At 46.2% G+C, this 25,273-nt stretch overlaps 2 protein-coding genes across 8 annotated transcripts; both read right to left on the bottom strand.

Annotated features, from left to right (window-relative positions):
• Window positions 1–3,464: 3,464 nt before the first annotated feature.
• On the bottom strand, window positions 3,465–10,212 carry zdhhc1 (zinc finger DHHC-type containing 1). 6 transcript variants are annotated; one of them, XM_055507480.1, is made up of 11 exons: window positions 9,367–10,212; window positions 8,969–9,188; window positions 8,681–8,856; window positions 6,967–7,068; window positions 6,614–6,738; window positions 6,286–6,441; window positions 5,979–6,091; window positions 5,386–5,468; window positions 4,951–5,062; window positions 4,743–4,827; window positions 3,465–4,337 (listed from the first exon to the last, which is right to left on the bottom strand). In XM_055507480.1, the coding sequence occupies exons 2-11, from the start codon at window positions 9,185–9,187 to the stop codon at window positions 3,856–3,858; spliced, it is 1,653 nt and encodes a 550-aa protein (XP_055363455.1). In that variant the 5' UTR covers window position 9,188; window positions 9,367–10,212; the 3' UTR covers window positions 3,465–3,855. The 6 variants fall into 6 exon arrangements, with proteins under 6 accessions (XP_055363455.1, XP_055363456.1, XP_055363457.1 ...); XM_055507481.1 differs by having other exon boundaries at window positions 4,743–4,824; XM_055507482.1 differs by having other exon boundaries at window positions 4,743–4,821.
• Window positions 10,213–15,780: 5,568 nt separating this feature from the next.
• Window positions 15,781–25,273, bottom strand: hsd11b2 (hydroxysteroid (11-beta) dehydrogenase 2). Of its 2 annotated transcripts, none has more exons than XM_029144732.3 (5): window positions 24,886–25,273; window positions 20,558–20,770; window positions 19,464–19,649; window positions 18,721–18,858; window positions 15,781–17,362 (listed from the first exon to the last, which is right to left on the bottom strand). In XM_029144732.3, the coding sequence occupies exons 1-5, from the start codon at window positions 25,160–25,162 to the stop codon at window positions 16,893–16,895; spliced, it is 1,284 nt and encodes a 427-aa protein (XP_029000565.1). In that variant the 5' UTR covers window positions 25,163–25,273; the 3' UTR covers window positions 15,781–16,892. The 2 variants fall into 2 exon arrangements, with proteins under 2 accessions (XP_029000565.1, XP_029000566.1); XM_029144733.3 differs by having other exon boundaries at window positions 20,558–21,157; window positions 24,886–25,027.

Genomic DNA, 25,273 nt, shown 5'->3' with positions numbered 1-25,273 from the left:
TGGGAGGGAGGGGAGAGGAAGGGTGTGCTGGTCCCTCTGCAGTGCAATGCTCCTTTCGGCTCCACAAGCAGGACATCAGAGGTCAGAGGTCAAAGTACTGTGCTGGATTTGTAAATAGGCAAAAACTGTGAGGTCATTAATGATGCTGTTGAACTAATTATACACTTCAGTGGCAGGTGTTTACCTACAGTGCACCCCCTCATCATAGTAATGTCAGAGACAGCTGTAGTCGTGGTAACTGTAGACCATAGCAACAATCACCAGGTGACAAGCATGGCCGGAGCTGTAACGGGGGAAACTGCATGGGTAACCATGGCAACCAGACAACAACTACAGCAACAGCTGTAACCACAGTAACTGCAGACAAAAAGGGTGGCCGCAACTGTAACCAGGGTAACTGTAAGGGTAACCATGGTAACCAGACACTAACTATAGCAACAGCTGTAACCACAGTAACCACAGACAAAAGGGTGGCCGCAGCTGCAACCAGGGTAACTGCAAGGGTAACCATGGTAACCAGACAACAACTATAGCAACAGCTGTAACCATAGTAAGCGCAGACAAAAAGGGTGGCCACAGCTGTAACCAGGGTAACTGCAAAGGTAACCATGGTAACCAGAGAACAACTATAGCAACAGCTGTAACCACAGTAACCACAGACAAAAAGGGTGGCCACAGCTGCAACCAGGGTAACTGCAAGGGTAACCATGGTAACCAGACAACAACTATAGCAACAGCTGTAACCATAGTAAGCGCAGACAAAAAGGGTGGCCACAGCTGTAACCAGGGTAACTGCAAGGGTAACCATGGTAACCAGACAACAACTATAGCAACAGCTGTAACCATAGTAAGCGCAGACAAAAAGGGTGGCCACAGCTGTAACCAGGGTAACTGCAAAGGTAACCATGGTAACCAGAGAACAACTATAGCAACAGCTGTAACCACAGTAACCACAGACAAAAAGGGTGGCCACAGCTGCAACCAGGGTAACTGCAAGGGTAACCATGGTAACCAGACAACAACTATAGCAACAGCTGTAACCAAAGTAACCACAGACAAAAAGGGTGGCCGCAGCTGTAACCAGGGTAACCAGACAACAACTATAGCAAAAGCTGTAACCACAGACAAAACTCTGTGGTACTAGTAGTGGTACTACTGTATGACTACAGCCGTAAGCCTTGGTCAACATAGAATCCTGGAGAATCAAGTCATTACCACAAGTACAAGTACAAGATGTCTCATTTAATTAAAAACTGCCTCATGCCCTTCTTGACTTATTTCAGCACAATACCAGATAATGTAGTGTGTCTGTTTGTTCTGTTGTCATAACGACAGGACTGGGTTTGATGGACAGTATCCAGCCAGACTAGAACAGCAGGTATCAGAGTTCAAAGAGCTTCATCATTAATGAAAGACTTAATCTGTTCTCATGGGAATAATATTTATTTGATTTTAGATTCAGTCAAAACTGGAAAACCTGTAGATACTTGCCTCTGACTCCGTCCAAAGAGTAATCCAAACCTAGATTCACCATCTTGGATGGTGGAACCTGACAATGATGGATTTTTTTCTAAGTATGATGAGCTAAAAGGGAAGAATGAATCAGTTTGTGTCTGCTTGTTGTGGTGCTGGTGGGAGTGGGGTTGGATTCATGGGACTGCAAACTGTACAGATAAATAAATATGACTTTATGGAATGAACATAAACTCTTACACAAGGTCACATATGTATTTTTGTGCTGTTTGTACTTAAAATATTAATTTGTTGTGATTTTTTCTCAATAAGTTGAGTCATGTGTGTTTGTGTGTGCAGCAGGAAAAGACCTCATGTCTTCAATGATGTCAGCAGGAAGCAGCTGCAGCACAAATTCAGGATGACACTGTGTTGTTGAGGGTGGGGTCACAGAAGCATCAACAATTCTTTAATTTTCAGTTAGCAGGTCCAGTTGATATCATACTGGTACCAGGAATTAGCTCCAGCCTTCCTTACTTGCTCTGCTACCTGTTGTGTGTCTCATGCTCAGCGACCCGCGGACAAACACCTCCACTCCGGGACCACACAGATTGCACCACATGACGGTGCATACAGGAAATTTATCAGTGATACCGGATTACAGACATTTTGTTTTGTAGTTGTAAATACTTTCTTTTGTTTTCCAGAGTGAGCGGCTTAACAAGTAAGTTTCCCTGATGTGGGATGAGTAAACAAAATAATCTGATCTGAAGCAGATGAAATTCTCAGATCCACAGATGATGGAATATCTCAAAACCAAAGTCTATTGAGGATAATCAGGTTTATTTCAAGTTTTTGGTCACATGGTTCACATTTAAAAAGTCACCACAGCACAACTGCAGCTTTGTTTGTCTGCCAGACTGGGTCAGCGCCAGCGAGTGACTGTGTGGGTCACATACCTTAAGCTGCCGCTCCTTCTTGATTGATGTTGTTATGGTGTTGTCCGGACCGTTGTCGGGGCAACTCTTCTTCCTATTGTGAGGGATAGTGACAGACACAGGCACACATACGCCTGTCAGCCTGTCAAATTAAAAGCCCTCGCTGCCTCTGATCCGAGTCCCCGAAAACTCAGAAACTCCTGCCAGAATCAGGCGCTGTGAAGAGCTGTGTTGTATAGGAGCCACAAGCCTTCATCAGATGAATTAACATCAGTATTCAGTGTTCAAAAGAGGCAGCAATATAAAGAACAATACATTTTTTGTGACCACCTCCATCCCATTTTATTGGACCTGTGTGTGTGTGTGTGTGTGTGTGTGTGTGTGTGTGTGTGTGCCCGTGCCCACCTGTGTTTATCATATAGGACTCCAGAACTATGACTCTTCATCAGCTGTTGGTTTAGTTGCTTCTCAAAGCGCTGACAAAGTTAATCAGCTCTAACTCTCACTGTTTGAACTGCTGCCGCTATTATTCTGTATTTATTCGATTTTAGCTGCTTCTGTTGTTAGACTCCAGTGATGAGTCTGGTCTCCGATCATCTTCCCCTTTGACCCACAGGATCGATTAGTGCATAAAAACTATCACTCATTCAGAATTAGCTTCCAGCTGGTCTCATCCTCAGTGTCACTACTGTCCATGTTGTTCTCCAGGATATTACATAAGAAACAGTTAAGATAGAAAATCACAAGAAAATCCGACTAAAGTTTGGAACACAAAGTTGTGACAGCAGGAACCAAACGTGTGGCTGCTGCACTGATGACAGACAAACATAGAAACCTGAGCCAGCATGCGGTTCTTTGGATCACTGCTTCCATCCAGCCGGTGGCTGTGGTCTGTATGGTACCGTTCACATCCTCCTAGTGCTGAGAGTTTGGATATGGTACAGTAGGTTTACTGGCTTCTTCTGGATCACAAACCCAGCTCACATGGAGTAAAGAGCATCAGATCCCATCAGTGATAGCACAGATTCAGCACAATGCAATCTAAGTGCACATAGTTGTAAAAGTATCAGAACCTGATGTTTCTTCTTATATTTATTGTTCAGAGTCTTATGTGAACATTCAGCTGAATCCTTTTCTCTCATTGTCACACACTGAGATTGGTTTAGTTTAGACTAGAAAAATGGGGGCCACCCGAAAACCACAGTTTGTTTAATTTGAACAAAAAATGATAAAATAATAAAATGAAGATAATGATGATCAGCTCAGATGTCAGCTGTTTATCATGTTAAAGTATTAACATGTGAAGGTGGACACAGGAGAAGGCAGCAGCTCAACGTAAAAAAAAAGATATGGAGACCAGAAGCTAAAACTATAAAGACTGAGCACAGGCACGATTTGAGCTTTGGCAAAACAAATTAAAAAACAAAGAAAACTAAAAGTTATTGTACAGCTGCAAAGACTCCGGTCACTGCTCTGTCCATGAGGCTGCACCTGAACTCAGTGACCCCCGAGATGCTGGTCTGGACCCGGACTTGGAGCAGAGTTGAGAGTTGATCCTCCTACCCAGACTTATGGCCTCCTCCCCACTGGCCCGGCTGACGAACACAGTAGGAGGCTGAGTGGAGGCCATCTCAAACTTCAGCTCCATGCTTTTATTGGTGCGGAAGGAAGAAGCCTTCCTCTTAGTCCTGGGCTGGGGGGACGGTAGGGGAAACGAAGGGACAGTTCTGTGTGAGGACACATCAACAGCGGCAGAGGACGAGGAGCCGAGTTTAGCCAAAGCCACCGGGATCTCCTCCAAAGATTCTGCAGAGTCAGAGTGGTACTCAGCAGGAGGGCCAGCAGCCTGGATGGGGCCCGGGGCCAAAGGAGGCAAAGAGGCCCTCAGAGGGAATGCTGGAAAAGGAAGTCGCTGGCCCAGGGACACAGTGGACATGCTGCTTGGCCCTGCTGGAGAACGACACAAAGACACAGGTTACAAGGTCTGTAAAGACCCCGACTGTTCACACGGAACAAGGTGAGAGTGAGAAATACCACTGTGACATGTTAAAAGTTACAGTAGGGTAGGTGAATGTTTGTTTCTACAGAATGTGAGTAGGAACCAGACCAGAGAGCATTGGACGAGACAAACTGGGTTAAACTTGGTAAACTTGGAAAACAGAGTGAAACGAATGACAACATAAGAAAACACCAGAGAACAGTGGAGAACATGCTACCACGCTGATCAACGAACCTCCAGCTACACATCACTCAAACCAGCTCACGTCCAACATGAAGAGGACTTTATCTGCCAGGAAACCTAAACCTGCTCTGAACATTTTCAGGTAGAGAACCAGATATTTGTGTTTGTACCGGGAGGCAGCACTGCACTCTGGCCGTGACCTCTCTCCACCTCTGCTGGAACTTTCCAGACCTTCTTCTTCTTCTTCTTCTTCTTCTGTAACACAAATCATAAATTTCAAGTGTCTGCTCCACCTGCACACAAGAAAACAGAATGGGGGATTTACCATGACCACACCCTCCATGACCTTCCCCTGGACCAGTGCAGTATGTGTGTTACCTGTGGACGCTGGTGTGTGTGTGCTCCTGCTTTGGGCTCTGCGACACTAGCTGCAGCTTGCTCCTCCCTGACGGGGCTGGACAGTGGTCTCACTCCGCCGTTAGCCAGGTAGCTGACACACATACGCACACAGTCAATGTGGAGGAAATGTAACGTGTTAACACACATCTAATTGGATCCAGCTCTCATTGTCGTTTTCTGACCCACTGAGATAAAAACCTGGAATAGCTGAAAGTATGACGTCTATTCATACACAAGGCGTAAACACACAGTAAACTCTGGAAACGGTGGCCAAGGAATTTGTTCTGCACATGTTGTTTTCTGCGAAGAAAACAGTCTCCACAGTAACAGGTCACACCAACGTCTGGACCGAGAGTCTGCAGGGATCTGGATTTCATTCAGCTCTACTGAGGCGTTATCAGGTTTAGAACTCACTCCGCCTCTTCCCTCACAGCAATGGGCTCCTCGACGTCTAGCTGAGGGTTGGTATAACCCAGAGTCCCTGAGTAGTTCACCTCCTGTGGGGGGACAGCACAGAAGGGAGGACACGATTAGTCTTGCTTCCACCATTACATACCATTTACTATTACTGTACTTAACCAATGATGATCTGGACCACTCCTTTATGTCATACAGTATATAAGTCTATAGAACCGCCTACTTCCATCTGAGGAACATCACAAGAACCAGGAGCCTCCTTTTTCAGAGTGATGCCTTAACATAAATCTATAATTTGTTCCCTTCAGGACTCAGGCGTCACTCTGTGGTCCTGAGGTCCACTCCATCTTTCTCTGCCACAGCTCCTACTGATCACCTACTGTACATCAGGTATGTACAGTCGATCCACAGCTGGATGAGCCAACTGACAGCTGATTAAGGTGATCAGCAGGGAGAGCATTTGTCCCAGTGACTCTTTGAAAAGCTTCCACTTGTTGTTAGTGTTTTTTTTAATAATAAAGCATGCTCAATAAGGATATAAATATGTGTCACGTCACGCCCTGATGTAACGGCTAAATTTAGTACTGGACCTTGATGACTGAAGGAGCTGTAGTGTTCCTCCCCGATCCTGGTTTCCGGGAGTCTCTGTCCAGACGGTGACGCTGCCGCACAATGTATTCATATGTACTGAGTCTGTTCCACACTGTAATGCCCACAGGAACAGAATACAGTCAGTCAGTTCACCTTCTTTATTTTAAATTTCTGTTGCTTTATTTTTTCATATTGGCTGAATATTTGTATAAATATAAAAGTTAACATCACAACCTTATTGGTAAATGTTAAACCAATGTAATAGCAGATGGGCATTTAGATGTGACAGGTGTGTGCAGGTCGTACTCAGGTAGATGTGGAAGCAGAGCAGGTGACAGAGTAGCACAGACGACAGCAGACCCAGAGTAACGGTGATGGCAGCCAGAGCAGGAATCACTGCAGCTGCCGCCGTGAGAGGAGCCACAGGCAGGAAGACAAACCACACCCCTGTGTCGTTCCTCACTGCAGGACACACAAGTTAGTCTGCTGGAAAGGACTGGGGCGGAAATCTCACATTTCACACAACACCTTTCACACACACACACACACACACACACACACACACACACACACACACACACACACACACACACACACACACACACACACACACACTACAGGGTCAAAGGCTCACCCAGGAAGTGTTTGTCAGTGCGGAGTTTGGACGGGTCCAGAAAGAACTCGATAAAGACGTAAGAGGCAACGACCAGGACTAGGCAGACCCCCACCAGCGCAGAGATAACACTGTGGAGGAAGAACCTGCAGAGAAGACAATACATGCAGATGATGATCACATCCACACGGTCCATGTGGATCTGGAGTCAACCCAAAGTCTAGTCTAAAGGATCAGTTCCAATGATTTAACTGAGGGAATCTTAGCCCAACATCTAACATCTTAGCCTAACATTGTCATTAAGATGTCTTACACTGCTCCTTCCATTCCCTTTTTACCTGTTGTTACTGCAATGCTCAGTAGAGGTGACTCACTTGTAGTTCCTCCTGCCCACACAGTTATTGAGCCAGCGACAGTGATGATCGAAGTTCTCCACACACTTGTTACAGGCGCTGCAGTGCTTCGACTTCGGGCCCCTGAAACAGAAAACCCACCGTTCTGTCAACACACAGTCACTTTAGTAACTTTTGGGCAGTTCTTCCCTTTGATGGCACTAGTTACTACAGTTATCAGATGATTTAAACACACAAATCTCTTACTATGGTCTGTTCAGGTCCTAGTACTACATAAAATGTCACACAAGCAACAACAAACAGATTTCAGTGTCGTTGTTCAACAAAAATTAAAGGCATTCACGAATGCATGGATTTTAGGGACCTGCCACAGTGTTTCAAGGCCAAACTCATCAGGTTGACTTTGCTGTATGGAGACATGACAACATACTCCACTTCAGGCTCATTTACGTTATGAGGCATTGATCCAGAACTCTTGTCAGTTTTATGAACCTCAATCATGGACCAGACTATGACTGCACAGAGAAGGTGTGTAGGGTTTGAGGTGCAGCTTTTTAGGGTCTGGCTTCAAAGGGAAGTGCTGGGACGTCAACTACTGAGACGACTGACAACTGTTTTGAGTGATTTACACTAATGGACATGTGTCACACTGTGGTCCTTGAGTGCCCCTGCTGGTCGATTGAAGACAGTGGAGGTGATCAGTAGGAGCGGTGGCAAAGTGATGGAAAAGCAGAAAGAGAGTTTGACCCCCCCCCCCTCTGCACTAATGAGTAAATGTTCTTACTTTAGACTGTTTGGTAATTGTTTTATAAGCCTTCAAGCTTTATCTGCCAGGGGAATATTTCTTCTTGATACAGCTGTTGTCTGTTCAGTGTGAGGATTGAAAACCAGCAGAACCACACCAAGAAAACAAACAAACAAACAAACAGAAGCTGCAGGCGCCCCCGCCCTCCTCACAGGAGAGGTTAATGGGTCTCCTGGGCTGCTGAGTGGAGCTGCCGGTGCTCCTCTGAGCCCATGTCTTAATTTCTTTGCATTGTTTTAACACAAACATTAATGCTCCAGACCAGCCAAGTGCTAAAACCACAGCTTTTGTACAGCTCTCCATACCATACTCACATGGAGCCAGTAAAGGGGTGGCTCAGGGTTACTAACATTTCCATCCCATGTGCGCGACTGTACATACTACAACACTGATTTATTTAATTCTGCTAACGCTGATTGGTGCATAGTGACTCCTCTGACCTATTTCTCTTTCCTTCTGGGAGGAACCAACACACTGACCTGGTTTATTGTGGCTTCCCCTGCAGCTCAGAGCCCCAATGATCCACATCAGAGCTCCTGTGCTTCACTGAGTACTTTAATTATTTACAGTAGACTAAATTAAACATGTTACTGCAGTTGTTGATGTTTCCTTTAAATTCTGGCATTAATCTATGCTTAATTATTGTAGTAGTAGTAGTAGTAGTAGTAGTAGTAATAGTAGTAGTAGTAACAACCAGCATAAATTTCAATCAAGCAGAAGTAACCTGAATACTGATGTGTGGCAGGGTGGAGATTTAGCAGCCAGGTTACGATAGAACATGCTGACTGTGTGAAGGAACCAAGAGGAGCTGCAGCCCATAGAGGCTCTGTCTCCTGAGACATGTCTGGAAGATCCTGACCGGCCACACAGTGTGAGCAAACATGCAGAAGACGGTTGTATGTCGGGTTATTGTATGTGTGTGGTACTCACACGTCCACCTGGCACAGGTAGCAGTGGCAGTTCTCGATGACGTGTGTGTGTTTAGAGCGGTCGAACACTGGTATTGGACCCTTGTCGCTCTTGGTTCTGACGTTGTAGTCGGCTGGGTCGACGGACACGGCCATGACGTGCACACACAGGTGACAGACGAACATGATTCCCGTGCACTGACACATAGATCAGGACTGTAGTGGACCACATGGAAGAATTACCAGATCTAAGACATCCTCCTATAACCAATATACAGTATATCCATAACCAATATAATAATAAGGATACAATATATCCTGCAGGAATCCAATGGGCCGGCAGCAGAGGCACAAACACACCAAAGCCAGTGATGGCAAAGTAGACGTAGAGCAGCCAGGCCAGCAGCTGGAAGGGGTGGGGGGGCCACGTCCAGCCGTTGGTCCGAGAGCAGAGCGGCACATCGGCTCGGTGTGGACCGTCATCGCTGACCGGCACCGTGCGGTTCTGGTTCTTGCTGCAAACATCCATACTGCACAAAGGAGCGGGGGTTTAGTCAAAGAGCAAGGTTTTCATCACAGAACGCAGAGAGGTCTGAACACACACACACACACACACACACACACACACACACACACACACACACACACACACACACACACACACACACACACACACACACACACACACACAGATGGGAGGTTACGAACGTTTACAGACGCGTTGATGCTGCATCCACCAGCACAAAGCGACGTATCTGCTGCATATTCAACACGCCCGTCTGTCACACATCATGGGGAATTGCCTCCACGCCTTGACCGGTGAAGATTCCCAGTCATCCAGGTGAGATTGTTTGGAAGTTGGGTCAGCGCATCCGGACGTCGTCCTTCTGGGTCGAACTGACTCAACTTCTAGGTGTCCAGAATTTGTGTCATCAATAAGTTCATTACACAATTAGGTGAAGACTCCTTTTCAATTAGTCTGTGGCGAAATCAATAGAAAAGAAAACTGGGAAATGAGCTGCTTTTGTATGATGAGCCTCCCTCACCAGGCGCAGTCACGCTGATGTCGCCCGTGTGGCGGTCGGTCGGGCAGCATCTGCGGCTGCCGACCCGCTGCTCGCCCGGTTAGTTTGGGATAACGGGCCCTCCGCTCCCACCGGTCCCTCCGCTCCAGCACCGGGCTAGACCTTCCCAGATCCGCAGTTAACTCACATCCATCCCGTCCTCCGGCCAGCGGAGCTAGCTCGGTGCTAAGCGACTACATGACCGCACCGAGCGCCCCGGGGATGACGCCTACATCGGGCTAATATTCAGATTATCCCGGTGGAAGTGGCTGGTTGCTAATGCGCTAACGGCGGCTCGCTCCTTCTTCGGCCCAGTTGATGCTGCACTGGCTCGGATGCGCCGAGAAACGTGGTCCGCGTTTCCAGCGGCAGCTTTAACGTGTAATTTTCAGCAAATGGTAAATGATTAATGGCAGCTGGTGATTCATCCTCCGGTACCCAGCCTGTTAGCCCGTTAGCCTAGCAGACGCCACCTCCCACCGTTCACCGGCAGTGTACACAGTAACCTTGGTAACGCTTTCTGGCTAACCCCGCCCCGTGGATGACGTTATATAAACCGATCTGGAAACAGTTTCCGGAACGTATTAAGAGACGTCGTCCAGCAGGGGGCGGCAGTTGTCAGCTCCACAGTGATATAAACTGATGTGAGAGCGGTTTAAATGTTGGCTTACACTTGGTGAACTAGTGAACAAGCGTCTTAACGTAACTTCATGATGTGAGTTGTGTATTTTTGTTGAGTTTTGGCTGCAGGAGAGAGAAAGCAAGGCAGGAAAAACAATCATTAACAATCATCTCCATGAAGCCTGTGAACACATGAATAAACACTAAACTCACCGGTTCACTCTGTCTAGATGCTAGAACTGCTTGAGCTGCTCCTTATAACCCTGCAGTACCTGAGCTGCAGATCCAGGACCTGCTGAACCAGGACTTGCAGATCCAGGACCTGCAGATACAGGACCTGCAGCTCCAGGACTTGCTGATCCAGGACCTGTTGATCCAGGATGCATTGTTTTCCAGGATTATGCACTATGTCTGTGCTGTTGGCCTTTGACTGACCCTCATTAAAAGCCTTCGTTAGTGGACACAATGATGAGTGTGGCAGTCCAGGCAGACGGGATGGGTCGGGTCAACCCGCCCTGGAGGAGTCATTGAGGAGGGGGACAGCTCCACACACACATACAATCTGTAGCTGACAAAAGCTAATGGTTCATTATGATCACATAACACATGATCGCAAGATGGGAAATATGTTTTGACGCTGGAAAAGCAGCAGATGAATAAAAGATGAAATAATGCAAACATCAAACTTTTCAGCATGAGCAGAACACAAAGTTGAATCCTGGTGCTGAATCAGTCTCCATGGTTCCAGGTTTTGGGTGCTGTGATCTTGCCTTGTGTTTGACATCTTACAGTATGTACTAAGTTGTGTTTTTACAAACTGATGCTCAAAGAAGAACAAAGATCAGCCTCCGAACAGAAAGGCACTACTGATTTCCTTTAGTTTGATGATTAATAAAACTGAACTGATTCAGAAACTGAACTATTTTGATCGAAGAAGAATAAAGTTCAGATGCAGTGCAGGTGGAAGGTTCTGTGAAGGATGAGCCCAAAGTGAATTAGAAGCATAAGAATCTGAGCCACCTCAGTGTTAGTAACAGCTGTCACTGCAGTTACTGTTATAAAGGCAGAGTCAGAAACAGAATCAGTTTTATTTGCCAAATTTGCAGAAGAAAAACATGAAATTGCATCTGGTCTTTTTATACCCTCATACCGAACATTATTTGTTTACATATTATTCAAAGTTTTAAACACTTAACCACATAAAAATTGTAAAATAAAATATGATGAATTAAAAGTTGCAGCCCACGTTTCATTTAGTCCTTGATGCTGACAGCCCGTTTTCTGACTCTGGCCCAGTACAGATGGTCAGTGGATGAAAGCTCAGTCCCAATGATTTTCTCTGCTGACAGGACCACCTGCTGCAGTCTGTCTGTCCTGCTTGATGGCTGAACCAAACCACATGGTGACAGAGGTGCAGAGGACAGACTGGATGGTGGCAGTGTAGAAAGTGGTCAGCAGCTCCTGGGGCAGCTGGGCTGTCTCAGGAGGTACAACCTCTGCTGGGCCTTTTTGCAGACAATGTCTGTGTGGAGAACTTTGAGAAGACTTTTGGTGTTTTAGTGCAGCTGTAACTCAGAGATTCTCTCTCTGGTTAGAAAGTTAAAACTTGAACAGTTGGAGTAATTATGAATTCTGTTCTGTGGGGATCTGTGATGCAACCAGGTGGTTTCCTCAGTCCCATTAGAAACTAAATTATTATTATTATTATTATTATTACAAAATTATTAACTTAATTACTTTGCTAATATTCCCGGTATGTGTTAGCTAGTCAATAATCATTTCCCCATATCTACTTAGTGAGTGTGTCCTGGGTCCCAGTGTGTCCAGACCTCTTTGTTACAGTACAGTAGTTCCTGCTTTAGTTAAATCTGGTATAGTACAGGCTCATAGTTAGTTTTACACAGTGTAACAGCATCATTGAGCTGGACTTTTGTTTGCGATGCCTCTCAGTCAAACTAACTGCAGTGACACGTGGAGACGCACCAGGAGACCTGCTGATCCAGTGGAGCCATCATGTGCTGTGATTGAGACAGAGGCCTTCTGTGTCGCAACCATGGGACCTGCGGGAAGCGTCAGAGAATCACATGGAATCTAAATCAAAGTTAAGGTCGGCTTTATCGTTAACAAAACCCTATGAGCAAGACATGCATTGCATCTAAATTTCTCTTCTAATTCAAATTCTTTCTAACCCGTAAATTGTATAAGTAAAACAATTTAAGCAGGTATGTGGAGAAAGGGGAATGTAGAAAAGGGCCATTACAATATGAAACATAGACATATTACTGTGCAGCTTATGAGCTGGTGAAAATCGACTCACAGGGGGATAAGACTGATGTGGCTATGTGTATGTGTGAGGTGGTGGTCATCATGTTGAGGGATGTGGACCTCAGCCTCCTCACAGCCTGAAGGATGAAGCCTTACCTGTGTCAGCAAGGACAAACAATCCTGTGGGTAATGACAAGGAGGCTGTCACACAACACTGAACCGTTGCAAGTTACAAGTGAGTCAGAGGACAAGGATGTTCCCAGGTACTGATTGTGGATGCCAAAGGAAGTGTCAAGAGAGGAATGGGACAGGTCTCACCAAAATGATCCCTGTGACCCATGATGTGACCTCGGGTCAGCTAGAATGTACAGAAAAGCAGGTAAATACAGGAACCAACACAATCAACCAATCCCCCGCAGGCTCAGACAGAACTACAGCCTGAAGCGCAGAGACCACTGAGAAGATCATCCAGAGAGAGATGACCTGGGGCCTCATGTATAAAGACTTGCATGGATGAAACTTGGCCTAAGTTTAAATCCAGAAAATATATAAATATGTTCATTTAAATACGGTCTGCATCTGTGCAGTACGCCGAGCGGGACCATGCGTGTCCGGGTGTCAGTGCTACAGGTTCTGCACAGTAGCAGAAATGAAAAAAAAATAAAAGTGGTCTGACATAAAGGTGGACGTGAAGCGAAACCACCAAAGTGTCACCAAAACAGGAAGAGGTGAAGACGATCTGACCGCACGGTTCTTTGTGCAACAAGAATTAATATTAGATAGATAGACCTTAAGGCTGGTAAATAAATAAATCTGGTACCAGCTTCAAATCTGTTCCAATGAACGGATCATCATTACACAAAGCACCTCGTCACAATGTTGCTTACTGAAACTGCACATGTGCATCACCAATTTTTTGTACGTTGATGAAATAAAAATGTTTCACTCATGTTTCATCGTGTGACAGTGCTTTTATAGCAACATGTGTCCAGTCAATGGCTCCAATTAAATCAGCTAAATCAGCTCTCGCTGCAAACTGCACTTTAATGTTGCCCTGATTAATCGTTATGAGAACTTGATGCCTTGCTGACATACGGATGATTGCATCCCACACAGCTGGCACGGTTCGGCTCAGGGTCCACTGGCGAGTACCCGAACCGTCTGCAGCTCCCCCTGGATCCCGTGGCTGGAACCCTGTGGTCAGCAGCTGGATGTGAGCTGGCTGTGCAGCTTCTCGATGTGTCGTGTTTCAAGAAGGGACACCTCTAGATTCACTACTAGATTCTCTAATAAATCCTCTAACAGGGTTATCGAATGTAATTTTGCACCATTTTACGCATATTTTTGTATCCTCTCATCTAACTGCAGACATGTGGCGCTGTATATTAATTGTTATTATTGTTTTTGTCCGGTGTCAGTAATGTTACAACCCGCCATGAAAAATGGCCGCTCGAGTCTTTGGAGGTCTATTGGATTAAGTCAGAGCCAGAGTGAGCACAGTGAAAACGGTAAAAACAGTCTCTTTAATACAAACTTAAACAACACGAAACACTCCTTTACAAGATAAACCAACACAAATCAGGAGGACAAAAACACAAACAGAACAATGCATAAACTAAACTGCGTTAACTACGGAGAAACGGAAGCTAAGGGCATGAGCAAACGAAGCTCAGCAGAATATGGCTGAGTATACATGAGCAGAACAGAACTGGCTGAACAGAACTAGCGAGAGGTGCCAATGCACGTCCTATACTATAAGCCGAGCAATGCGTGACTAACATGGGCATAATTTAACACAAGTCGAACATGGCAAATCGAGGCAAGCAAACATACAAAGAAACGAGTTCAAGGGCCTCTCCACCTACATCGAGTTCGTGGCAACAAAGTCCAGGCAATGAGTCGTATGGTGAAGCAGCATGAATCGATATGATAATGATAGCAATGACTCAGCACAGGCTGGGTGAGTTTATATAGAGGTTAGGTTACCTACAGTAACCCTAACCCTGGCAGAGGCAGCTCAGAATCCTGACAAGTAATGATCCACACACATTTCTACTTCATATAGTTCTTGATACATCTGACCGTAGGTGTAGATTCGTGCTTACGCCAGGTTTTCGCGTGGAAGTACATGAGGTGTTTCTAGGTCAGCCTACATATCAGACACGCCCCGTTGTATATATATGTACTCAGCCAACACTGTACATAGTGTATAAGGTTTTGTGAAATGCAGATTGTTTTTTGGTTGGTTCTGTAAGTGCAGTGTGTTCATTTAAATATAAAATAGAATAAAATAATTTTACTGTCATTGTACGTTGTACCACACACACACACACACACACACACACACACACACACACACACACACACACACACACACACACACACACACACACACACACACACATCTATTTACATCCAACTATTGCAAGCTCAGTTAAACCACATTTCTGCGTTTTAAGGCAATGATGACTCTGGGGAACTGTTTCTTAATCTGTTAATTGTCCTATACATTTACCTCCTGCCTGAAGGCAGCAGTTCAAATGAAGAATGTTCAGGGTGGGATGAGTTCACACACCTGACGAATGGTTATAGTCAGTGACACTAGATATAATATTCCAGATATTGTTAAACACAGTATCTACTATATTTATGTATTATCAATAGCTAGTACCAGCAGGAGCCATGAAGCAGAGCAGCACCTACAGTGGTAGGAGCCTTTGGCACCAGGGTGGCTTTTGGGGTGGAGCTCACCTCGACTCCAGAGCTAATCTGGACAGTGAACTGATCGATCCATGCGGTCATTGCTGCTGCTTATGTCATCTGTTCCAGAGCAAATAAGGGTAACGGCACTGCCTGCCTTTGGTGCACGTACAGTAACGCCACGCTAGACTTTATTGTTATCGTCAGCTAATAGAATACTTTATAGCAGATCCCAGAGGAAGGTGGAGGAGCTACAGGAGCCCGTGGGTCACATCCTGATGAAATATCATTAAAGTGGGAGGGGGCAGTTACATAACAATATTAATTACACATTCTTTGATTATTATTCAGCTTTTGTAAAAGGAGGATTGAAAAAAATCTGTGTTACAGGACACAAATTTTTTTGGACTCAACCTCAGGTATAGTAGAGAGGGTGATAATCTGAATCAGTACCACAAACAACACAGAAGGAAACGCTGAAAAACATTCACTTTATTTCTACCAAAGGACGAATCAAGTGAATACACATTTTTATTTTTGTTTTACATTTTTATATAAAATTCACAGTTTAAGTGATGATAAATGAAAAGATGTCATAAATACATTCATTTAAGAAAAATAAATCAAGGAGAGAACTAAGTGCAGGCCTACGCAGGGACAGAAACAACACAGTCGATCAACATGTGCAGAAAATATGAAAATACAAGTTCTAACATTTTTGTGTTAATGACTCATATCTACACCACAATAAATACATGTGTGTTGTAAAAATGTCCATTTGGAAAAACGTTGTGTTGTTGAGGTTTGAGTTTGGTTGGACTTTGTCACAGCTTTGTGTTTTACTTGTCTGGCATGAAGTTATTGGTAAAACACTACAGAGTCTGAAAAATGTTCCTGATTAAGAAGAATTGAAAAGAAACTAGTCCATGTGTTTGTTTTCAGACAAAAACTGAATTTATGTTTTTAAATGCTTCAGCAGCTTCTCTGAATAAGAATTTGAAAATTAGTCAAACAAAATACTCTAAAAGCAGCTGAAGTTATTGTTGTTATTTAAACTTTCAGCGTACAGATCAAATGAAAGGGTATCATCGTACCTGACGTTGTTTTATTAATAAATCAGAAATTATGTTTCTATGCAGGCTTTGGATGTATGATGCAGAAAACAAACACATAATCAGAGCTGCTGTAGAAAGGTGTGGCTGAAAAGAGGGGGGAGTCACTGCAGCAGCGGGTTTCACTGAGCATGCTCAGAACAAGCGCAGGTGATGTCTGAGAAACATGAACAAGCGACTCATGACTCAGTCCGTCGTCTGTGTCGCTGGAACAACCTGCTGCAGTGATTGTGTGATGAAGGCACGGAGAGTCACTGTGACCCGGTAGCTGTCGGAGGTGAACTGTTTTTTAATGGATCCTACCTCCGCCCTGCCCCCAGAGCTCAAAGTGAGCCCTAGTGCGGCCGTAGACAACAGGTACAGGTCAGAAATGATTTTGATCCCTTCAAGAACTTAAAACAGCACATAGAATCAGGCTACACCTCTAAGAATGTGTTACATAAGTGGTCCTCTATGCAACATCAGTCATGAGTCACAGCTGCTTCAGTTTCTCCTCATTGTTGTTGTTGTTGTTGTTGTTGTTGTTGTTGTTGTTGTTGTTGTTGTTGTTGTTGTTGTTGTTGTTGTTGTTGTTGTGAAGACCAAGGTTCAGGTCGAAGCCCGACTGCTTCCTCAGAGCCTGCGGCATCAGCTTCTTCTTCAGAAACAGTTTCTGGAGGAAGAGGTTGCTGAGGCTGAAGGGGCAGTAGCTGTGGATGAAGTACATGAGGCCGACGCCAGGCCCTGCGAAGTAGCGCGCCTGTGGCTGCGGCGCCAGCAGCGCCTGCACGATAGTGTCCACGACAGGGCTGACGTCGGGCGCGGCCTGGCTGGCGTGTCTCTGGAACAGGTCCTTAGTCTCGTTCATGTAGTCCTCGCCGTAGTCCTCCAGCAGCGCCGGGGACAGACTCTGCAGCAGCTGTTTGTGCTGCAGCTCCCAGTATGCGTAGTTACTGGAATGACCTGGAGACAGCAGAGAGCGGCGTTACCGTGGCAACGGCATCTGCACTCGAGGCCCGAGCCGGGGTCAAAGGTCAACACAACACAACTTAGTGTACAAACTGCAGAACCAGAAACATCTCACAGCACCAGTCTAGTCTATTCATTTGAACCCGGACAGGTCACCAGAACCACTCACACCTATGGGTCTACAGGTCTCCCCACTGCACGTCTTCGTTTCCTTAACTATCGCTGCTCAACCTGTCTAACAAAAGAGCTCAAATATCTGGTCTCAGTGCTGTATGTCCTTTTACTGCTTAACATATTTTAAGGTTATTTTATGCTCATCTCAGTTGAACTTTGGTCTGAACCTTTGATCTGGTTCTGACTCACATATTTCTCTATCATTATATCAAAGCTAAGAATAAATTGCGATTGCAGTAGCAAGTAGCAAGTACAATCCTGTCGTTACTGGTATTCCAGTGGCAGCTGTTCTCAGAGCTGTTTGACTGTCTGAAGAAAGTCCAGCTACAGTATTTTACAAACCCGGTTTGTGATGGTTCGGTGCTGCGTAGCACTCTGACCACGTGGGTGTACAACAATGAATATAGAGTATGAAGCAGATTTTTTCTATGTTGAGGTAACATCAGTTACACATGTTGACATCTGCTTCAACAGGACACTTGGAGTACTTCTGTAGTTCTGTAGTACTCATAATCACATCTTGTGAAATGAGTCCATCTTCACCCTGGCTTGGCTGTTTCTGCCACATCTGCAGGAATTGACCAAGTTGTGATTTTGCTGTCACTTTGATTAACGCGGATTCTTCTCCAGTGTCTCCAGAAAACAGCAGCCGCAGAATAAATTCTCCCAATGCGCTGAGGTTCCGTTTCTAAACCGCAGCATTGGCTCGGTGGGGATGGACTCTGTGCTCCCATGTCTAATCCTGTCTACCCGTCCTACCAGAGTTTCTAAATCACACGTCAGCGGTTTGTTTCGTGCATGTGAAAACAGATGGTCCGTCCCACATGTGGTCCTCATTAGGACAGTATTTCCTCAGCAAGAGGCCTGTGATGTTCAACGTGAGGAACAAGCACAGTATACTATCAGCGCCAGGACACGGGTGTGAGGTTCTGTGCTGATGGATCAGGCCCAGAAATCATCTGATTAGTTGTTTCTGTGTTTCACTCTAACATTAAGCCAACATCCACAACCGCACAACAGACCTGTGACCAGGGGGTGTTTGGACTGTGAACACTACAGTACCGTTAGGTCTAGAACGTTGCTGCCCGTTGTTTGTGTCTCCTCTTTTTGACCTTAACCCAGACCTTTCTCACTGTGAGGCGACAGTGCTGCTCAGTATAGCCAGAGAAATGTCCCACCTGTCTTGTATGCAGACGGCAGGATGATGGACACTTGGACCCCCCACGGCTCCAGCTCATGGCGCAGTGTGTTGATGAAGAGGTTAAGAGCTGCTTTAGATGATCCGTACGCTGACAGACAAGGGAACGGCTGATCACCTGCAAACACATCACAGTCACGTCATTAAATACAGTGTAGATAACACCACAGTCTGACCTATCAACAAGTCACTGTGAGGTGCAGGAGCACCGACATCTGCCATTAATTCCAGGCTCAATGGGAGTTAGTGGCTGTGTGAGGAAGGACACTGATGCCTTTATTGACAGGCTGGGATCAGATCAGGCCCTGCAAGAATGTGTGAAGGTGCGGCTGTAACAGAGTCAGTGATTCTGACCCGTTATCAGCTTCACATCAGTTGGGTTGTAAATGCTGGTACAACTGCTGCAGTTTCTACGGCGCCTTAAAGGTTTAAGGAGGATCAGTTCATTTCTGAGCTAACAAAGACAAACGTTCCTCTCTGCTAATGGTGTGTTTGAAACAGTGTGGGTCTGTGAGGGGTTGGGAGATTGTGTGTGTGATTGATTGCTTATACTCTGATGCTCTGGCAGGACGACAAAGTTACACAAACGCTATTTGCTTTTTTATTTGCTTTGGCAGCTTGAAGGTACTGTAGCAGTCAGTTCATCTGTGGTTCAGCTGTTCTCGAACATTGAACATTTCATGTGTGCGTGCGTGCGTGTGCATGTGCACTTCAGAAACACACCGGCAGGGCTGGACACGGTGATGATGCGACCTTTGGCCTGTCGTAGCAGCGGCAGGAAGGTCTTGGTGACAGTGAGCGTGCCAAAGAAGTTGACCTCCATGCACCCACGGAAGTTGGACATGAGTGACAGCTCAGCATCTCCAAAGTTAACACACACTCCGGCATTGTTTATCAGTCCCCACAGACCTGCAACACACACACAGACCAGCTCCTTAGGGTCCAACAGGTCTGGACTAAAGCCCAGAAGAGTCAGGAGTGATGTTACATGTGAGACGCTGCAGCTGTGAAAATCCACACAAGGCCAAACGTTAGGGAAACACATGATGTGGTTGTACGTTCTACTTTGTACAACTGCTTTATACAATAGTGATTAGTGCTGATAGTGAAAGATCTGCTTCATTATCAGATTATTAATTTAGCTTTATTTCCAGCAGGTTTATTAAAACCATCCAACATTTCTCAAACATCTGGACTAAACTAAAAGTTGTGCTGCCACCACACACCTGCTGCACACAGGACACACACAGAGAGTCACCTTTATGCTTCTAGTGCTTTTACTACACACACAAATGCTGCATAACCTTAAATGACTCGGGGTAAAGCCAGCAGTCTGAGCTGTTTAATCACGAGTGACCTCAGACACACTCTGTGAGCTCAGCGTGTGAAACATGAGAACCTGCTTCTTCTCCACTTCAACACCAGATCTCTGCACATGCTTCTCTACTCTTGATTCACTCTGCTCCTCTGGCAGGTCAGCAGTTTCCTAAAAGGCTGCAGAAACAGCTCCGGTGCACATTCCTCTGTGTCCTGGTTCTGGAAAGAACACCCTGAGCTGCAGTTTTAGCAAAACCACGTCTATAGTAACACACTAAAATAAACTCAACTCATTCAGACTTTATCACAATTGAATTCAGTCAGCACTGATCTGGTCTGTTTTCTTCCAAATCAGATCAGGTTTCTGTGTTTGGAGCTGTTAATTACAGACCTGTTGCAAACAAGTCTAGATGTCTACAAAGTACTTGTGTAATCGCTCTGGAAGCAGCAGCAGAAGGAAACTGAAGCTGTGTGCGATGGTTCTTTGGTCCCCGTCTTACCTCTGAGGCCCAGTTTGGCCTTGGTGTCTAGCAGCGCCTGCTGGACCTGCTGCGGTTGAGTGATGTCCACCTGGAGTAGGGTGAGACGGGCGGAGCAGGTCCTCTGCAGCTCTTTGGCGCCGTCTCCTGACAGGTTCAGCACGGTGGCAAAAACCTCGAAGCCCAGAGCGTCCAGGCGCTTTGCCGTCGCATTCCCAAAGCCAGAGTCGCAACCTGCAGCATCACAGAGAGAGAAGAAGAGAAGGTGGGATGTCTGAACAATAGGCCGATGGCCGCGGAACTTTTTTGCTACAAAAGCAGTCCTCTGTTCACAGGTCTGGAGCTTTTCAGTCAGGCCAAAGGGAATCTTTACAAACCCGAGGCAGATCATTAACTGTGTGTTTTGCTGAAACTGTTTACGTAACTTTATCAAGCTGACAGCTGTTGTCCTGCTTGGGTTCAGGTGTCATGTTCAGGAGCAGCTCAGCTCTCATACAGTGGCTCCCCTGACGCTGCCTAAAACCCGATCCTGCTTGTTCTTTTGTGCTGCAGGTGTCTTCAGGGAGGTTCTGCCGGGAGCGTGTAGGCATTTGCTCGCTGCCTCGCCCCATGTCCTTGGTTCTAGGAATAAATAGCACAGGAAGATCATCTACTACACCTGCTTCACTGCTTCCAGCTCTAAACCTGTGCTGTCACTGTTTGCCAAACATTTCACAGATGACTGGAGCTTGTGTCCTCTAGGCATGAAGTGCACATCAGACGCAGCTTTGTTTGGACCTGGGTGCACATCAACCTCTCCAATTGTGACCAAACAGGTTTTAGAGGCTCATTGTGACTTTTATTGTCATTGTGTACTTTTGGTAAGCCCTTCAAACCTTTTTCAGACGTCTTTAAATCACAGTCAGCAGAAACTGTTACCTGTGAAGCTCATAACTAAATCAGGAGAAGCCATTGTTACCGCAGAACCTGTTGTTTGTGTTAAGCTGCTTGGTTCTGGCTGTCGGATAGATCCCGTTCTGCATTATTTGTCCCATCTATCGTTGACCTTTTGTCTGAGCACTTAACCTCTGCTGTCTCCATCCAACTGACGCTCAGCTGGGTTTGTGTCTGACACACAAAAGAACAGATCAAAATGATCCCAGCTGAACACGTGGCAGCGGAGTCACTGCAGGACCTGGAGGATGACCAGTGTTACATAATGGGACCAGCGCCTGATAGGGGCCCCTTGGATGAAAATAAATGTGCACATCTGTTTGTGGGCGAAAGCTGAGCATCTGCTCACAGCAGATCCAGCTTTGCATAGAAGGAATTACAGGTGCTGAGTCCTGTGAATGACGGCACAGGGTTCAAATGCTCCTGCTTAATGACAAGAGGTTGAAACTGTGACACCAGAAAATCTCATCAACAGTTGTCAGGACATGGCTTTGGAACCACATTCTGTAACACTGTGTAAACACATCCTGACAGTTCCATCCAAACATTGAGCAACATGTAAAATGCTGCTCAGGTTTGATTTAGTGTCACAACACAACAGCTAGATTCACCGTTGCTTCATTTCTTGGAAACTGCAGTAACTGCAGTGTTGTCCAACTCTGATCAGAGGTCATGAAACAGGAAGTGAACAAAGAGTCAAATCTTTAAATACCCAGGATTCAGAAGCTAATGATGAGCATCCAGAGCTGCTCAGCGCCGCACAAACATTATGTAACACTGTGATTGTGAGGACTTATTGGTGTGTAATCGGAGAACAGAGCAGTTTCAGTTTCCTCTGCTGACAAATCACTCACACACATGGGACCCACAAACCCTGCTCATCAGCCCTGATTGGTCCCTTATTTTTAGTAGCCTGAACTGAGGTAAACTCTGCTTATGTCAAGTGTGGGGGAAGAAGCACGGGGGGGTCGATGTGGTGTGTGAAACAAAGAGCAAGGAAGGAAGCGTGGCACAGGAGTGTCAAGTTCGCTCGCGTGGTGTTTACTAAAGGTCAGAGTCTCACGGGGTCAGCAACAAACGGTTTCAGCCTCCTCGTCCAGTGAATCCAGGTGGTTCTGTGCTCACAGTACAGGACCGGGCCCGATCCAGTCCGACGGTTAATGGAGGACAAACCCGCAGGCTTCCATGTGCTGACTGAGGCTGGAGGCGCTCACGTCAGTTGGCGTTTTAAGAGGTTTACCAGGAACCTTTTTCCGCTGCTCTTATTTCCAGAGTGACCCTGTGCTGAACCTGGCCAGAGCCAATTAAGAACTGAGTTCTGGTTCTGGGTTCAGGACCCACTGGGTCATACATACCTCCCCAGCGTTGGTGATACTGTATCTACACTTTGCATCTGCAGCTTTTGGACTGGTGATGTTTGGATCCCTCAGGAATTTCGGGCCATGTTGCCAAGACGACAGACGACCTCCTGAAGTTCTCTGGCTGGGCCAATAAACAGCTTAGTCTGCAGTTTATATTGACCTGATTGGGATTACTCAGCACGACACCAAAGCCTTAAACATCTATGGGATCTGATTTACAGTTCATTATATTGTTCTCTCCCTAAACTCGTTTCATTCAGGGAGTCTCAAACCAAACTCCCACTGGGCTTCTTCTGGTTCTGGCTCTGCTCTCCTTTGGCTTTGTCCGATTGACGCCTGTAAATCGCTGTGCCCACATCTTCCTTTGGCCGAGACTGTTATCATAGAGCCATTGTATTTTGTACCTTGAGTCCCACAGTAGTAAACATAAAGAAAATGCATCTGATAATGATATTAATCTGACAAAGGCAGAACTGACTTCAGAAGCTGCAGCTCATCGTTGTTTCTTGTCTAGATTCCTGGTTCTGTGTGCTGGACCCATCAAACTGAGTTCACTGAGTGGATGTCAACAGTTCAGAGGCTGGTAGTTGTCTAACCTAGATTCCTTTCAGATCAAAGCATCGCTCCTTCCTGTGTGGGAGGTGGACACACCTTTGTCTCCAAGTGTTTGCACGCAGGTTGTTGTTGCATGAAGACTCGAGGAAAACTCCTGGTTTGTTATTTAACTTATTGTGATAACACAGTTAATGTTTTACCATCCAGTTCCACAGACGCTTATTCCCGACAACACAAACCTTTAGGTGAACGCACGGCTATGACCCATGCAGAAATAAATACAACCGTCTTATCAGTGCTTTCTAGGACGCAGATGAGTAGTGTTTGCTCTGCTTTTCTTTTGTCGCTGAGTTGCTTAATGGGAAAAAGCTTTCATGGCAAATCCTCAAGCAGCCACTAAAGAAAGTACTCGATAGCATGTCCATGGTCCAGTCGGGTTTGAATCGCTGGAATCCGGGTTTATACAGCTGCAGAGAACCCAGAGGGACGGACATGTCGGCCTGTCGCCACCCACGCAGCTCAGACTAACTCACATTGAGTCTCTAGCTGCTAGTTTGGTAACTTAAAAGCTGAGTGGGTGGAAAAACAATTACTTTTATAAGGTTTGACTCAGAGTGTGAAATGATTTGAGGTTTTGTACTGTAGCACCTTTTGCTGCATGAACCAGAACCAGTAATAAAAACTCCACAAACACACCAATCATGTTCCGAACATCATATCCAGCCTGAAAGCGGGGCCAGAGGATTAGTGAGTCAATGACTTGGCACATTATAAAGAACTCACATCACCGGTCACCTCATTTCACCACAGTGTGATATTCAGGTGTTCAAACGCAAAGCATCCATCTGTCTCCATGGTAACGGCAGTTTTAAACCTTCTAGGTTACCTGAGCAGGGATTAAACAAGAGTCTGAGAGAAAACAGTTACCAAAGTTAAAGTGGGATGTTATTAAACAGTCGCATTAATCTGCAGATCTGATTATCTCGTTAACCGTGACACAAAGAGCCGGAGCGAGCCGCAGCCAGCTGGCCGCCAGGCAGCAAAATGTGATTAAGGCTGCATGGAGACAAGGCCAAGCGCGCACGCACGCGCACACGCGCGCCCGCCTGCACGCACGCACTGTGACTTTTATTGTGGAGGGGAATCCCCCTCCCCCTCCCCCTGCGGGCATCTATTGTTCATAAAGTTTCCTCTGGACACACACACAGACCAACTGCACATTTCTTGCGCCACAATCCCGTCCGCCTTGGACCGGAGCCACCTGACCTTATGTCTGATTAGTTCCTGGCTTTCAGCTTTTTCACAGCTTTCACACATTTTCACAGAACTCCTGGACAGATCTGAAATCTGTGGCGGAGTTTGTCTGCAAATGAAGGCTGGGGCCGCGGAGAAAGGAGCAGGTCCAAACAGAAGCTACAGTATCAGAGCCCTCCTGAGCTGACAAGCACATTTAATGCCCTCCCGCAGCAGAACAATGAGTCTACACCTTGGAGCTCCTACCTGTGATGAAGACGGCCTTGTCCCGGGCAGGCAGAGCAGTGGACGGGGATCCCGACCTTTTAGCCGAGTACATGCAGCAGATGAGGCCGAGCAGCGCCAGCAGCACTGCTGGCAGGCAGAACGCCCACAGGCTCTCCACCAGCACAGTGGCCCCCAACCAGGCCACCAGGGTCGGGGCGGTGCTCAGGTGCGACGCCAGAATCTTCTTCATAGCTCCACCAACAAACACAGTCAGCACCAACAGGTAGATCCAGAAGGGCAGGGTGTAGTCTTCCATGGTCCACCTACGTGGGGCCGTCTCTGCTCTCAGGTGAGTGTCTCTCTGTTGCTCTGCCTCTCTGCTGCACACACTGTGTCTGCTCGGTGCAGAGCTCGTCCTGCTCTCTGC

Source organism: Betta splendens, chromosome 3 (assembly GCF_900634795.4).
Source record: "Betta splendens chromosome 3, fBetSpl5.4, whole genome shotgun sequence".
NCBI classification, from domain to species: Eukaryota; Metazoa; Chordata; class Actinopteri; order Anabantiformes; family Osphronemidae; genus Betta; species Betta splendens.
This window is presented reverse-complemented; position numbering and strand designations above follow the sequence as displayed.